The 17893-nt window shown below is 37.2% G+C and overlaps 1 protein-coding gene across 6 annotated transcripts in view; it reads right to left on the bottom strand.

Moving 5' to 3' along the window:
* Positions 1-17893, bottom strand: part of FOCAD (focadhesin) — a 302741-nt gene that overhangs the window by 173873 nt on the left and 110975 nt on the right. For all 6 annotated transcript variants that reach the window (XM_005209890.5, XM_024995511.2, XM_024995512.2 and 3 more), the window contains 1 exon segment: positions 17104-17361. In XM_005209890.5, the coding sequence (XP_005209947.2) occupies positions 17104-17361 (258 nt within the window).

Here is a 17893-nt window from a genome sequence, read left to right on the forward strand (position 1 = left end):
GCGAAGGCTCAGTGGAGGAATGAGACACACTGCAGACTTTCTGCCCAAAGGAGATGGATCCCGTCTGGGAACAAAATCTGATTATGCTTCTCCCCTGCTTTCTTGCTCAACTTAGTTTTCAAGACAATCTAGTCCTTCTGGCTTACTGAACCTTATATGTGTTCAATCTTTACCAAAATGATAGTTCAACTACTCATGTACTAACCACGAAAAACAGGGGCTTCCAAGGTGGCACTAGTGGTAAAGAACCCACCTGCCAATGCAAGAGACAAAATCTCTTGAGTCAGGAAGATCCCCTGGAGGAGGGCATGGAAATCCTCTCCAGTATTCCTGCCTGAAGAATCCCACGGACAGAGGAGACTGGCATGCTGCAGTCCATGGGATCACAAAGAATCAGACATGACTGAAGCGACTTAGCACACACGCACAACCATGAAAAATGTCTAAAAGGATAACAGAGTAACTGTTTGCCCTTTTCTAGGCAAAGAATACCCTAGGCCCTGTTTGTCACTCTAGCTTTGTAAGCACCTTTATCTCAGTATATTTTGGGTAACAGTTATTCATTCTCAAGACTGTTGCCTATTGTAGTCTGTGAACGCCTTATAGGTAACAACTCTGTTCCTATTCTTTTTGAATTTACCCAAGACCTCATGTGAAGAGTTGACTCATTGGAAAAGACTCTGATGCTGGGAGGGATTGGGGGCAGAAGGAGAAGGGGAAGACAGAGGGTGAGATGGCTGGACGGCATCACTGACTCAATGGACGTGAGTCTCAGTGAACTCCAGGAGTTGGTGATGGACAGGGAGGCCTGGTGTGCTGTGATTCATGGGGTCGCAAAGAGTCGGACACGACTGAGCGACTGAACTGAACTGAACTGACGACCACACATACAGCAAATATTCAGTAAATAAGAGCTGAATTAAACTCAAGGCTGACCTAAGGAGGAAGAAAAATTAACATACTGTTTGAGAGTGACTACTTCCACCCCAAAAAGATCTGCCTGACATTCTATTGCCCTCTTAGTACCTCTTTGAAAAGCCCATTTTAAGAATTATTGTTCTTAACCATTTCAGGTTTCTATTCCACTGCAGAGACTGTGAGGCTATTTTAGCCAAGTAAGATCAATAAGAAGAGTATTCTAAATCCTTGGTATACTTATATCAAAGAAATGAACACTAGGTTTTTTTTTTTTTTTTTTTACTGTACATGTGTATTATTCAATCCAGTAGCTGCTAACCACATGTGGCTAAGGAGCCCTTAAAGGTAGTGAGTGTGAACTGAGATGTGCTGAAGGGTAAAGTACACATCAGATTTGGAAAGTTTCATACCAAGGATGTATATGAATATGTTGATTATATACTGAAATAATATTTCAGATATATTGAGGTAAATAAAAAATATTTTAATTTCACCTATTTATTTTTGCTTTTTAAAAAACGTAGCTACCAGAAAATTTAAATCTGTATATGTGGCTCATATACCTCTGTTGAGCAGCGCTATTCTCTATTTCCTGTATGCATCTAAATGCAGTTTAAAACACACACACACACACACACACACACACGTGCACACACAAGAACACTTAAAACAGTTAACGTCCCTCTTTACATGTACTTGGGGAATAAAGAATGACAATAAGTCTCAGATATGCAAGGAACATGTCTATCTTGCTAAATAGCCCAGCACTGCACCTAGAACATAAGGCAGCAGATAAATAATTGTAAAATAAAGAAGCTATAAAAATCGACCACAATTTTAATCACATATAACTTCTGTTGAGCACTGACTATAAATCAGGTATTATATAGTGGATTATCTCATTTAACCCACCTGAAGAATTTAATGAAGTGGGTTCTTCTATTATTTTCATTTTAGAGATTAGAGAACACAAGTATATGCAGGTTTATAATGAATCTACAATATTATAAGAAACAAAACAATACATATATTCTATACAAGATATTCAATAAAACTTTAAGGAATAAATATTTATTGAGTGCTTTCTATCACATGATTCTAGGAGCTATGACATTAAGAGAAACACAGGTTAATTCAGTCAAAATATAAGTGGTTATAGGCTAGAAATCTCACTATGATTACCAATATTCTACATCAAAATATTAATAAGCCTGAATAATTACTGGTAACACAAAATTCTTAAAAATTCAGGCAATCCCTTGAAATTCACTGTAAAACACAGCATTTATACGGCACTTCACAATGTTTTTTCATAACTCATAACTATTATAACACTTCTTAGAGGCAGGTATTGTTAGAGATTGGATAGGATCTTACAAATACTAAGATTCATTATCTGATCCATTATCAGGTTTTAATTCATGTTCTATGAATTAAATTTAATTAACATGAATTTAATTCATGTTCTAGGACAGTAGTCTTATGACTACTGTCCAGGAATTTTCTGGTAGGGTGACAGGGAGTTTTAGACAAGTCACCTACAAAATTAATTCTGGCTTCCAGATTCCTATCATCTTCAGAAATAATGGCCTTGGGCTGAGCAAGGCATGAAGACAATGTTAATTAAAAACTTTCTATGAGGCTTAAAGAGGCCAGTACCAACAAATTTATCACTTTGTTGGGGGGGAAGCATTCAAATTTAAAAGAGCCTTCGATCAAAACATTCATCCTTACTGAGCTCCTTTTTGAAAATGTACTTATTAGGGCAGAAATCTTGACCACCTTGAAAAAATAAGCAATATTCAATGCCCACTAAATGGTCAACTTAATTTTTAATGGTTAAATGGCATGGCAAGAATGGTTCAGGTACTTGTAAATGTTAAATGTCTGGGAATGTCTTCACTGGCTTTTGAACAGTTTCAAAGAGCAGACATGAGGATTCATTAGCTCTTAGCACATATGAACCTGCTCCAAAGGCAGCCATGAGAGTTGCCTAGCAACAGTGCATTTTGCATCTCTCATCATCCCCCAAGATGCTGCAGCAGCAGCAGCAGCAGCTAGGTCAAGCCTCTCATTAGCAACCTGAAAAAGCATTTTTATCTCCCATTTTACAAAATTATTTTTATTTTCAGGTAAAGCTCATGTATCTATGTATTATTCTTACTGACAATGTAGTCTCTTCCCTCTATTCCTTCTTACCAACCCCCATTTCAACAGATATGTTTTAATGAACCCAACAAAATATCTGTAACAAAAGCAGGCACTGAGAAATCCAACAGAATTTATATGCCTGTTCACAGACTCTAATAGTTCCATATCTTTGGGGCAATAAACGAAGCTTCAGAAGAAGAAAAGATGACACTGCAGTCAAATAACGGGAAGAAAAAAGTCAGTTTTTTGACTTCAAAACTAACAAAAAATCTACCCAAATTATTTGCAAAGCTATTAATAGTTAGTCTTATTTCTTTCTCATCCTCACAAAAACTATTTGCAACCATATAGCAAAACAGCAAAAAGGCAGAAGATTCCAGAGTGGTACCAAACTATAACAAATGGATTGACAGTTTATAATGAATGCAATCTATTGGAAAGGTACTCTGGTTCCCAATTTAATAACTGTGTTAAAAAGCTTCAACTCAGATCAATAGCTATTCATTCACTTCTAAAAATATTTCCTAAAATTAATGCTCAGCATGGTTGCCACACAAAGCTAAAATATATACTCACACAATGTTTTATATACAAAGACTTTAAAAAAGATTAACAAAATAATCCCATAGACTTTTCATTTTATGTATTTTAAAGTGCTTAATCCAGATTTTGACATAAACCACATACATCCTAGTCTCTGAGCTTGTATGCTATCATGAATTTCCCTATGGAAAATATTACAGAATGTGCATGACATGTTACAAAAGATAAACTGTGGGGCTAATAGACTTACATTAAGAATGGTGTAATAAGGAACATTTAAAAGCAACTGTCATCACACCAAATCAAAATGAGTACATTTTAAAAGTGATCTGAAAGGAACAATGTGATTTTTTCCCCCTGAGGCCCCTCCACCTGCCTCCATTTTTTTTTTTATACAAACACCAAAAAATGAATCTTTAGGAGGATCTCCCAGAAGGGTGTCGTTTACCACTAAAATATTTCATTCCAGCAGTTGAAAGACCATAAAAGGGTGAATGTCCTCCAGAGTCTCTAATAACAGTAATAGATCTTGTGTTACTATTCACAAGTGACCTCTCAGTCAGGCGATTTAATTTTTCCCCCTGCAGCATGGTTGGTTTCCCACACAGTGTAATAACAGTTTTTGCACAACAAGACAATTCATCTGATTAGAAGGACTATATTAAGTCTTTCATGAACAGCATGTGTCATTACAGCTTCAGCTAGGGTTTGATTTAAGATGACCTGATATATACACACATGATTCTTCGTTTTTCTACTGTTTTAAAAAGGATTCCTGACTTTCTTCAGCAATCTTACAGACCATTGCCTGAACCCTTCCCTGGTTTCAAAAACTAATTAAGAACTCATCAAATTGCTCAGTGAGCACTCTAAGTCAGGTACTAAGAATTCACCAGGAAACAGAAATGTGTACAAGGCTTCTCCTTTCTATGTGGACCAAATGAAATTCTACTAATATCTCAAAAAACAAGCAAAAAACATGAAAAGGGACAGAATGAGCATAACCGGTTATTGCAATTACTTATATGTTTCACAACATTTCAACAATGCACTGTTAATTATAAAGACAATATGCATTACCAAGAAAAACTTCAGATAAAGTGAATTTTGAGACTCCATTGTAAACCTCAGCAAAGCACAAAAAATTTAAAATCGGAAACCAGAGGAAAAGGTGTGAAATGAACCAACCATCTAGCAATCTCTACGATAATCAACAGTTCAGCATCATTCAATGCCCACAGAAGCCTAAACCGAAGAATGTCCATACATTTCTTACTGCCTTGCTGATGAGACTGAGAAGCTTAAATCCAGAATCTCTGTAGCAAAGGGCTATAGTGACAGTTGGAGGAATTCTTAGGAGTTTCCTTAACCTTTAATTTAGGCTAATATTCTTGGCTTCCCCCTCCCATCTCTGGATCTGGGCAGCCTCCTCTGAGGACTAGCATCAGAACTCCTTTGCTACAAGGCTAGGAGTGTCCTTACACCTCCCCTGCTCAAAAAGATTCTCCTACTGCTCCATGGTCAGCAGCCCAAACTTGCAAGATTAAGTTCTGTTTAGACTTTTGACGCAGGTAAGATGCTCTCTTCCAGTTTGATTGTTGCACTCCATCTAGGAATTCTGCTTCTTTGAGCAGAGGTCTGTATGTCCCATGAGTGCTAAGTTGCTTCGGTCGTGTCTGACTCTTTGCCACCCTATGAACTGTAGCCCATCAGGCTCTTATATCCATGGGATTCTCTAGGCAAGAATACTGGAGTGGATTGTCATGCCCTCCCCCAAGCGATCTTCCCAACCCAGGGATCGAACCCACATCTCCTATGGCTTCTGCATTACAGGTGAATTCTTTTACCACTAAACCACCAGAGAAGTCCATATGCCCCTTAAGCAAACTCTAAAATGAGCTGAGACAATTCCACTATACTTCCCTTGCCCCTGCTGCCCACATTTTATCCATAGGAAACACTAACATATCTTTTGCTTTGAATAAATTCTAGGCACACAAGTCAATTCCTGCATGGTGGTACTCTTTCTTTTGTTTCCACTATACCAGCAGCCAGCCAGCCCATCACTTTCCATTAGATTTGGGTGGGGAGGTAGACATCCACTCATCGCAAATGTCTGCCCACCCCAGCTGCAAGGGGTCCACGTCAAGCTGGATGGGGGGTATGGAGTTTCATTGCAATCTCTGTCACCAGGCTTGAGATAAGGGGCTGGCCCTTGTAGGACTCAGCAGACTCCAGCAACTTTTGTCAAGAATCCTCCCCCTTTTCTTCACCTAACCTTTCATTTCCTAACTTCTAGACCCTTGATATGAGTAACAGGTTAAAAATTGTAATAGTACTCCAGCCTTGAGTTTTATTCCTACTACTGTTCAAATTCTAGAGGGTATTCTGTATTAAAACTCACTTTGGTATCTCAAGGTCCCTACCGAAAATTCTAACATTCTGTTCTATAACTTTATCTCCTCTATGTCTCATTATTTCAATACTTTAGATAAATTCTCATCTCCAGCTTGACTGCAAGGCTCTTCAGGATCTTCCTTCCAAATAACTGTCCAGTACCACTCCAGGATCAACTTTCCTCACCCTATATATCCTAGTTTAATACGGTACAGTTAATACTTGCAGTCTTGTTAGCCCACTGTCGCCTGCCACAGATCTGTGTCTTTGCATATGCTCTCCCATCCTGCCAGAACGCCTTTCCAGTCCCCCACATCAGGGAAACCCATGGACCTCTTCCTATATGTTCCAGAGACATTTATCTACCTACACAATGGCAATCACCACCTTGTACTGAAAAGTAATTTTTAATACCTCTGGCAACAGACTGGGATCTATGATTCCTGGAAACTAAGACCGTGTCCTTTCATCTTAGTATCACCTGAACTTGCCATGTGGAGGGTATGTAATATATACATGTTGAATGATTAAACCAGTGCCTTGAAAATGCTTGATAAATAAAATGGGACCTAATAAAAGCAAGATATCTACAGTATTTCAAGCTAAATGATAATTCCATGATAATTCCAGTTAATGCAGATCAAGTTGCACCATTAAAGCTTGAATACAATTTGACAACTAAATACACATAAGTACCGTAAAATGCCACCAGTATAATTATCACTAATAACTCAGACTAAGAGAAACAATGAAGGTAGACAAGACTGGATTAGAGAAAAATGTTAAGGAAATAAAATTCGATTACTGTCACGTATATACTCTAACAAACTAATTAGCCAAGTGTTGCCAAGTACCAGTCCCTGCTGATGGGTCTTAATGAATAGCTATTTTGATCACTTTAAACTGGCACATTCATTGTACTAATGCAAATGAGCAAGCTCAAACTGCCTAAAAACAATAACATCAACATCAGCTTATGTTTTAACTCAGCCTATATAAAATTACCCTGAACACTAAATTAATAGGATTTCATTTAATAAGATTTTACTGTAATCTAACCTAAATCCTGTCCCTGGACTCCACACTGTTTCCTCAATTAGTCTGGAAAACACATGCAAATATTGGAAAAGAGTTTATTGTTTCTAGGATGGTGGGCATATACATCTAATACATTTGTATATTAATTTGTGTATTAATTCAATGAGGCAACAAAACAAGGGTCAAACCCAGCAATTGGGCAAGGTTACTAGGAGGCAAAACAAGGGAGGCACAGGTTCTCTTGAGGAATTCCTTTTATGAATTCCAAATCTAATTGTGATTCACTGAAAATTTCCTTTGACGATAACTATAGGACATTTCAGGGTAGTTAACTTGTCCTTATTTATCTTTAATGCTGTTTGTGATATGACAAGTTCAGGTTACATATTTTTTTGTATGTTGGCTTTCTTTAGATTGAGAAAAGAAATACACAAATTCTCTTGAATGCAGATGTCATCCACTACCACAACAGTGTTCATAAACTAGCGTGGCAAGACACGTGGCCTCCAAAAGTCCAATCAATACACCAGGAGCCTGACATGTAGAAGTGATCCCACTTCTTAACTGTCTGTCTGGCTCCACTGAATATGTAACCACATCTAACCCATTTGAAGTACACTGACTTTAGAATGCCCAATTTCAGTATATCAACTACTCTAACCCATTTGAAGTAAACTGACTTTAGAATGTCCAATTTCAGTATATCAACTACTCTAAAAACTTGCCAAGATGTCCACTGTATTGTCTATTATGAAAAGCTCATAACTGTCACTAGTACGGTAGAACCCCAGTATGCTGAAAAGACAAAGGAATAGCGTTAAGTCTCAAGACTTGCAGTGACGGAGCTCACATAGTTGTTTAACTTTACTAATTTTGAAGTAAACTTCCCACTAAACCCAGCAAATCATGGCCCATCATCTCAATTACAGCTATCAGAGAGTAGCTATGATTGTGATGAAGTATCAACGGCTTTCTTTCACTTCCCAACAAGAAAACTAAATCTAAAGTAGAAAGGTACTGCTAATGAACCTATGGTTCACCACATAAAAAACTCCAGTACCTCCAAAAACTTATTTATTCCCACCTTTTGCCCAACAGGGGCACTCAAAAAGGATCACATAAGTGTCGTATATAAAAAGTAGCACTTCATTTGTAATAGAAACAGGCAATAAGACTCTATAATTTCAAAGATGTTTGTTTAACTTGGACTTGTTCAGCAACAGCTCATGAATCACCTATTTCAGGTATCCTATTATGACAGCCACTGCTTTCTGGGCCTTTACAACACTGTAGGCTTCTCTGCATCATAGCATGTATCACGGAATATTCTAACTGTATACTGTCCATCTTCCCTATGTACTGTGAATCCACCAATAATTATCTTTGTATCTCAAGTTCCAATTAAAGTGTGTGCCCCAAAGAGCTTCTTCATGACTACTTACTAAATGATTCTTTAATGCCCTTTCAAGCTCTTAAATGAACAGCATATCTTATTAAACCTTTTAAATACTTCAAACTTAAAAGTTAAGGTGTGATTTTTCTCAACATTTTGTAAAAGTTAGTTTTCAAAATAAAGGAAATACAACTTACATTTTTGTTCACTAAAAGGTCATTTCTCTAAAGAAGTCATACAGATGGCCAGTAGGCACATGAAGGGCTGACTACTGAAAGGCCGAAGAATAAATGGTAGGAGATGCCTCCTGACAGCTTCACCCTGAGGTGTCTGGTCACAATACAAGTAGGCAGGAGACCAATACCTTCTTCTTCCCCCTGCGCTCTGACTAAATAGGAAAAAATATATTCTGGCAGTGGTGGGCTTCATGTATTTCCCCCTTTAGAAGAATTCCACATGTTTGTTACGAAATTCAAAGTTACCACAAAATCTGCTACCCTCTGAGTCCTTCGCCAACACCAGAAGCCCATTCCAAGCAGGTTTAAAGCAGAATACAAAGCTACTGCTAACTAATAGTCAACTCGGAGCAGACAGACTCTGCTGTTACAAATGCAGTTCTAGGCCCCATGTTCATCAAATTCCACCCACATCCTTTCTGTTACTCACTGTTCAGTGACACAACAAGACAAATGGCCTTTGTTTCAGTCTATTAGTAAGCCAGTGAGTGTCACAGTGACATAGGGTTAAACTGAAAAATCACAACAATTCTATCAGTGAGAATTTTAAGCAATTCATACTCCGTAGTCTTCTTAGAAGACACTCAGCCTACTATGAGCACTCAGGAACTCAGGAAAGGTAAGAAATTGACACAGGACTGCTTTCCTGAGTATAAACTCTAGGCTTCATGCAAAAAAAAAACTGAAAAATATTTAAAAATTTAAATGCCAGTTAAAACATTTCATTCTACAGATATCTATGTGGGGTTTATAAAGAATAAATAAACATATTGCCACAGGATGGAGTAGATACTTGAGCTTGTATTTTCATCTGTGTTTCTCTTTGTCTAATTGTCTCATGCTGACAGGCTCATCCCAATTTTGCTCTAGGCATAATCGATACCAAGGCTACAAGGGAACAGTAGTACAGCATTTCTTATCTGGAAAGCTCTTTATTAAAAGTACTGTACACTCTGGCTTCTTTTTGCTGGTGTGAAGAACACAGGAAGCAGGCTGACTTCAGGGGGGCAGCAATTCATAGAACTCGGTGACAACAGAACAGAATGCAATGTGTCCAAAGACTCTTTGTGCAAGTTCCTTTATAGAATATACTTTCTCCTTTTCTCACAGCAGTAACTTACAGACCATTAAACTTCACACATTTCCTATTCATTTTCCATGTTAAAATATGGCTAGTGACCCAGAGTAGAACCATCACAGGATTCTGCCCTGAAAGTCAACTTTTTACTATTTGATAATCTATGACTTCTAAAAGACCAGCACGTCCTGGGCCATGAACCTGCCCTCATAAGTGATTTAAATGGCTCAAGCATGGGTACGCTGTCAAAAACAACAACAAAAAAAGCCCTGAAAACATTACAAAGGATAAAATAAAATTATCAAAGGTTGTAATTGTTTCATCAAGACCTTTAGACTTAACAATCAAAAGGTAAAAAGAAAGCAAAAGTCCTCAGAGTTGTAAATGCAAGCAAAACCAAAATAAGAAAGAAACAAACAAACCAAAAAAACACAACTCTATCCCCACTTACAAACAAGAGAAAAGCATGCAAGTACCAAGGGTTTGAGAGGCATTGGGTTTCACAAAAAATTTGTTAAGTTCCTCAGTGAAGGAAGGTAAGGAGGAGATCTTTGGTTCTCTAAAGCCAAAGTTTATAAATTTTTCTTCTTTGGCATATTTCATTTTATAAACAAGAAGAAATTATTATGCCCTACATGTAGCAGTTGGAGTTCTTCCACTGAAGGTGAAACACTAAGCTACTGTACGATTTTACTTTAAACCATCTCAGCCTATCTAAAAGTTATTCATCTTCATGATTAATGCTCCATTCAGATGTCTAAGTATTTAGTCTTGCCATAAATGCTTAACAATATAAGTAGAAACATAGAAAGAAAACACATTTTCTCATGTTTTAAAACTGCTAGCAAGCAGCCTGGATTCCAAAAGAGAATATAATCTATTGTCAGGTGTTCTCTTACATCTATTTATTAAGACATACTATTGAGTATCTAATAACCTATAGGAGGCTTTTGTTGAATCACACATCTATGTAAAAAGTAGCTTCTTCCAACACTTCTATTATTCTTTAGGCTGTAATGCTTTGGGTAGAGAAATCTCAATTCTAATAGTTACAGGGAAGCTGTATTGTACTGTATAGTCAATGATATAACTAATGTGATAATTATATATTTCATATAGTATATCACTACATAATTATAACAAATATTATACTAATTAGCCAATGATACAGTTAATATAATTTAACTAAGCTAATAGATATTAGAGAAGGTTTTAAGAGGTGAGCAATATCCCTTTCTTCTCAAGGGGCCAGAGGAGCATTGTGAGAAATTGGGGGTGAGGGTGAACCCCAGGCAGACACAGAGAGAGAGAAGTTTATTTGAAGCTGCCAGAAGGAATATGGGTGGGTATTACTGGAAATCAACGTCAGTCAGAGTTGGCAAAGAAATAAACATAAAATTCAAAATGGGAAGGAGAGTTAGGAAGAGAGGAAGAAAAGGTCTGAAACCCCCTCTCACCTCTCTCCCCACCCTATCCCTCTGGTTTCTCCAAGAGGGCCAGCTTTGGGAGCCCAGCTTCAAGCATCAAACTTGCACTGGCCATCTAGTTTACATATGGTAACGTACATGTTTCAATGCTATTCTCTCAAGTCATCCCACCCTCCATCAAGTATGATTAAGAGGCACACAGTACAGACCACTGGTCAGAACAGCCATCATCAAAAATCTACAAAGAAATAAGTGTTGGAGAGGGTGTGGAGAAAAGGAAGCCACCCATCATTTGGTGAAAATGTAAACTGGTACAGCCACTATGCAGAGCAGTATGGAGGCGCCTTAAAAAACTAAAAATAGAGCTACCATATGATCCAGCAATCCCACTACTGGGCATATCCACTGAGGAAACCACAATTCAAAAACGACACATTATCCCAATGTTCGCTGCAGCGCTATTTACAATGGTCAGGACATGAAGCTAGTGGAAAGCTGCTATATAACACAGGGAGCCCAACCTGGCCCTCTGTGACAACCTAGAGGGGCAGGATGGGATGGGGCGGGGCTTGGAGGGAGGCTCAAGAGGGAGGGGATATTTATGTATATAGTTATGACTGATTCACGATGTTGTATGGCAGAAACCAACGTAACACTGTAATTATACTCTAAAAAAATATTATGATCAACACATTTATTGAAATAACCTATAATAAGACAAGCAATTTAAAAAATGTGCTATTATCAATTCTATTTGAGACTGTACTGGAGTCCTAGTCAGTGTAGTTAAAAAAATAAAATAAACAATTTTTAAAAGATGCATGCACCCTAATGTTCACTGCAGTACCATTTACAATATAGAGGACATAGGAGTGACTTTAATGTCCATCAACAGAAGAACAGATAAAGAAGATGTGGTTCATATATACAATGGAATATAGTCAGCTGCAAAAAAAAAAAAAAGAATGAAATACTTCATTTGCAGTAACATGTATGGACCTGCTGCTGCTGCTAAGTCACTCAGTCATGTCCGACTCTGTGCGATCCCATGGACTGCAGCCCACCAGGCTCCCCCGTCCATGGGATTCTCCAGGCAAGAGTATCGGAGTGGGTTGCCATTGCCTTCTCCGGTGTATGGACCTAGAGACTGTCATATTGAATGAAGCAAGTCAGACAGAGAAAGAAAAATATCACAAGATACTGCTTATATGTGAAATTAAAAAAAAAAAAAAAAGGATACAAATGAACTCATCTACAAAACAGAAACAGAGTTACAGATGTAGAAAATAAACATGTTTACTGGGGGTAAGGGTGCTGTGCTTAGTCACTCAGTTGTGTCTGAGTCCTTGCAATCCCATGGACTGTAGCCTGCCAGGCTCCTCTGTCCATGGGGATTCTCCAGGCAAGAATACTCGAGTGTGTTGCCATGCCCTCCTCCAGGGGATCGTCCCAACCCAGGGATCGAACTCAGGTCTCCTGCATTGCAGGTGGATTTTTACCATCAGAGCCACCAGGGAAGCCCATAGAAGAAGTAGGATGATAAATTGGGAAGATTGGAATTGGCATATGCACATTACTATATATAAAGTAGATAACTAATAATAAGGACCTACTGTATAGCACAGGAAACTCTACTGAATACTCCCTAAGGCGTATTTTCATAAAAAAAAAATCTAACAAAGAGTGGATATATATAAAAGATTCATTTTGATCTACACTGAAACATAATATTGTAAATCAACTATACCCCAATAAATTTTTTTTAAATACTATAAAATTAAAGTTCATAAAATGTGTCCCATTTAGGCCTAGGGTCCACATCATCTCTTGATTAGAGATTGTGTTTATATTCACACCACTGATTTCAAACTAGATATGACCAGATCTGGACAAATCACAGAGGCAGGAAATAGCTTTCTGAAGAAGAAAGAATAAGGCCAACTGGACATTACTGTTTATGAGCCATGAAGCCATATGTTTCAGTTGTCATTCAGGCATCTCTTAGGGCAGACTGAATGATTTACATCAAATTGTGGCGAAACAAAATTACTCACAGTACCAGAAAGGCAGGAACTGTTACAGAAACATAACCAAAAAGTACATGAATCTATCAACTGCAATTTCCAGAAAAAACACTAATTTAGGAATTAGATGGCATTCCCATATATTATAAGCACAGGCTATGATATGAAAATCTTCCTTTAAACTAAATCAATGTGTTTAAAACTTTCAAGACCTTCATGGGAATTCACACAGAATGCTTATTCTTGGATCTTTCCCCAGAACACTCTAAGATATTCCTTCCAAGAATATAAAAGGCACTTAATTTTACTGAGCACCACCTGGCCTGAGCTTATATCTTCTGCACATTAAGTCTCATGATGTCTGGGTAAGAGAACTATACGGATTATTAGTAACTGCTGACAGCATTTCTAGACATGGGGGGAAAACATTTCTTACTCTTTTTTTCAAGTGTTGATTTATTGCCGTGGCCTCGAGTAACTATCTAGTTATTTTAACACCATCATCTGTATCTAGTTAACTAAAATGGTACTCAAAAGGCCAAGTTTCCTTCAGACCATCTAGCTCCATTAGACTTCCACAGCCCTAAATGTATTAAACCCAATGGAAAATGCATGCCACAGGGGAACCAGGTGAGGAGGGATGGAGGATGAAAACTCAGGGGGGAAGGCGATCCATCAATGTGCATGATAAGAATAATAATCACTTTTTTATAGATGACCAGTGCAAGTTCGATGCATGAAGCAGGGAACTCAAAGCCCGTGCTCTGGGACAATCCAGAGAGATGGGGTGGGGAGGGATGTGGGAAGGGGGTTCAGGATGGGGGCACACATGTGCACCTGTGGCTGACTCATGTTGATATATGGTAAAAACCATCACAATATTGTAATTATCTTCCAATTAAAATAAATTAATTTAAAAATAAAATAAAATCATTAGGTGACTAATTAATAAGGAACTATGAGAATCAGGCTTATAGAATGTGAATGCACTGATCACTCTTAACATTACCAAAAGTGAGACAATCTAGATATGATATTAAATGAACACTTGATTTTCAACAAAGATGTGAACACTTGATTTTCAACAAAAGGTAACTCAATGGAAAAAAAGATAGTTTTTTCAACAAATGCTGCTGAAATCATTGAATACTCATGCATAAAACAAATAACTTTTTGGACTGATTCAAACAGAAATGTTCTATTTGATTATGGTGGTGATTATGTGATTGTGTATAACTGTCAGAACTCACCAAACTGTAATTTTAAAAAGTGAATTTAATGTATGTAAATTTTTCCTTAATAAATCTAAGTTTAAAAAATTACACTTTTAAAAAGATATATTTTCTCATCATTATTAACTCTAAAATTATTAGTTGATATTGATAATTTCCATTGATAAGTACTATCAAAAATAATTTCTATTAGTCTCTTATAATAAATAATAACCATCATACCAAACATACTTCAAACCTGGCATATCTTTCAAACTTTTCAAAGATTTTCTTTCACAAGATTTTACAGTAGGATTCCTACAATAAATTATGGTGTTACACAAACACAGTACTTAGATAAGCATACTGCATGCCAGTAAATTCTACATAGAGGTTATCCTTTCTCCAGGGGAGCTCCTGACCAAGAGCTCAAATCCAGGTCTCCTGCATTGCAGGCAGATTCTCTACCATCTGAGCCACCAAGAAAGCCCATATAGAGGTAGAAGATAGCCTTTAAATTCCTACTTTTACCTACCTATTAACTTAGCATCTGCTTACTAGTAGGCTAAGACTTTTCTTTAGTATTTATCTACTCCCCCATGAATTTGAGCCAATGATTGCTAAAATACAACACTATCTTTTTATAAAGTAAGAAAGGTCAAACACACATGAAATAAGAATACATGTCATGTAGTCATGTCAACTTGACGAAAGAAATAGAAAATACTCCTCCAATAAGAGATCGTGACCCTTAACGCATCTATTTGAATCTAGTTCAAGGAGTTATTCACAATTAGAGAACTTGCTTTTTCTTTTTCATTCTTTTTGTGTGTGTGGGGGGGGGGGTTGTTTTTTTAATTGAAGGGTAATTGCTTTACAGTATTTGTGGTTTTCTGTCATATATCAACAAGAATCAGCCTTAGGTACACCCATGCTTTTTCAAAATACTCATTCTTATCCTTTTGGCTGCTTTTCCTTCTATTTAAAGGCCAGAGAAATGATACGATATGGTTACTTCATAATGAAAAGTGAAGAAAAGAACATGATCTCCCACTTCTAGTCTTCTTTTATACTTTTCAAAAGACTTTAACTCCACTTGTAAATTCTTATTAATTAATTACATTGCCTTTGCTGCTGCATGAATTTGGGTAACTATATTTAAACATTTTACCTCACCAATCACCTTAACAAGCAAAATTACACTTTTTTTTTCTCATTTCTTTCAAAACTTCTGAGAAATTATCAACAGAAGCATTATATTTACTTTAATTTATATTAATAGCACTGCTTCTTAAAGGACATTTATTGAATAAATAAATAAACCTGGATGGTCACTCCAGTGCTTCCTAACCATTTCCATTTCATGGCACACATGAAAAATATTTATAAGAATACTGGATCACACTAAAACTTCAAAGACTAAATGTATTTCCTGAGTATCAATACACATATTGATATGACATATGTTTTATACCAGTGGCAAACATAGGTCAGGTAACCTACTGAATGACTTCCTCAGATGATCTCCAGGCATATACTATCCTAAAGAGATCATCCGACAAGGTGTCAACAGTGAAAAAAGCACCCAGGAGAACCAGGATTGTTACAGAAGGTGAAGGGAGAGAGAAAGTAGGAAGCAGGCTGAAATGACTCGCATTACTCATACACCATAAGACAAAGGTGCTTTGAGTACATTATGGATCCACTTGCAGAATCAGACCAGAAAAGGTCTAGTCAGAGTGGAAACTTCTGTTACATATCAGCAGTTGTTTACTTGACAAAAGGGAATTAGTGCGACAAGTTGGGGACAAAAAAGAATTCCCCATGCACTAATTTCACATCTTAAAGAAACACACTTATCCCACCTTTACTATCAAATTGTGTTCCAAAAGGAACATATAACTTTCCTTAAAGAGATGGACTTTTTCCATACCGTGCTTAAAAAGGAATACAAGCACAGGCACTAAGATAAAGAAGATAATAAAAACACTATACCGACTTGGTTATGAAATCCTTCCCTTCATAGGAAATACATTTTAGACACTCTACCCAACGGAAAAAAACTACAGATGCCTATGCTAAATATATGGTTCATTAAAAGGGGAGGAGGGACTTTATTAATAATGTCTGACGTCTTTATTATACTCCAAGAACTGTACAGATAGAAAAAATGACTTGTCTTCACATCCCAGCATGTTGATCAGTACTATATATAGCAAGGACCCAGTATTTTTTTTGCTTATTAAATGACTGAATAAAAATACGATTAAATTCCAAGAAGTTAAAAAGAGATTAATGCCTATTATATAGGCACATTTATTCTGAATTAATTAATTTTTCCACCTTAAAAGATTGATATTAGAACCAAGGGCCATGCATCTTGGAATAGGGTGCAAGAGTTAATGAAAATGTTAAAAAAAATTAGCAAATCCACCAATAACAAAAACAGCAGATTAGCATCCTGTGTAGATTCTCACTTGAAGTGCTTTCATTAAAGAAAATATTCGCCTCATTAAATATACATCAACTCAGAGGAAGGAGGGGAAAAAATTGGAAAAATAAAGATAGCAAAGAAAAAAGAAGCCTGTACTTTAAAACTGATAAAAATCATCCACAAAGAAAGAATAATCTTCGATTCCAACATCAAGCTTTTCCCTCATTACTGTTCTATTATTTTCTTGCTTTACCTGAGAGGAATCGGCTTGGGCTAATTCTGTAGTGACCTTCAGTATCTGGTGAAGATTTCGTCCCTTATCTTCAACAAGGAGGTAAGCCAGCAGAAGAAAAACATGAGCAGGGATCACTGTGGTTATAGGGAGCAATGACTCCACGGAAGCCAACCAGTCACTTGCCGCAGACTCTTCTCTCATTACTTCAAGGATCCTCCAGGCTGTAAATATTGAACCATACATGCTGGTTATGGGGAACGCAAGCTTGTAGGAGAGCTGAAAAATAAACACACAAAAAAGTATGAATAAATGAGATAAATCTGTCAGAAATATATTTCTGACGTTCATTCATTCTTTATATTTCAAGAAATAGAAGAAATCGATCCTTTCAACAAAATGAATACAAAATTTTCAGTCCCTGACCCAAACCTCTCTGCATATATCTGAGCTAACAGGATTACACAAAAAGAAAAGAGTTGCCAGATGGAAACCCTAGAACAGTTCTATTAAAAAACTTCCTCATGTTTACCATTCGCTCCCTGTTGGGGCTTCCCAGGCAGTGCTAGTGGTAAAGAACCTGCCTGCCAATGCAGGAAATGCAACAGACACAGGTTCAATCCCTGGGTTGGGAAGATTTCCTGGAGTAGGAAATGACAACCCATTCCAGTGTTCTTGCCTGGAAAATTCCATGGGCAGAAGAGCTTGGTGGGCTACAGTCCATGGGGCCACAAAGACTTGGACACAACTGAGTGAGCAAGCAAGGCAGAGAAAAAAAGAGGGGGCGGGGTCAATATACAAAATCCAGAGG

The sequence above is a fragment of the Bos taurus genome, chromosome 8 (genome assembly GCF_002263795.3).
Source record: "Bos taurus isolate L1 Dominette 01449 registration number 42190680 breed Hereford chromosome 8, ARS-UCD2.0, whole genome shotgun sequence".
In the NCBI taxonomy this organism is placed as follows: Eukaryota; Metazoa; Chordata; class Mammalia; order Artiodactyla; family Bovidae; genus Bos; species Bos taurus.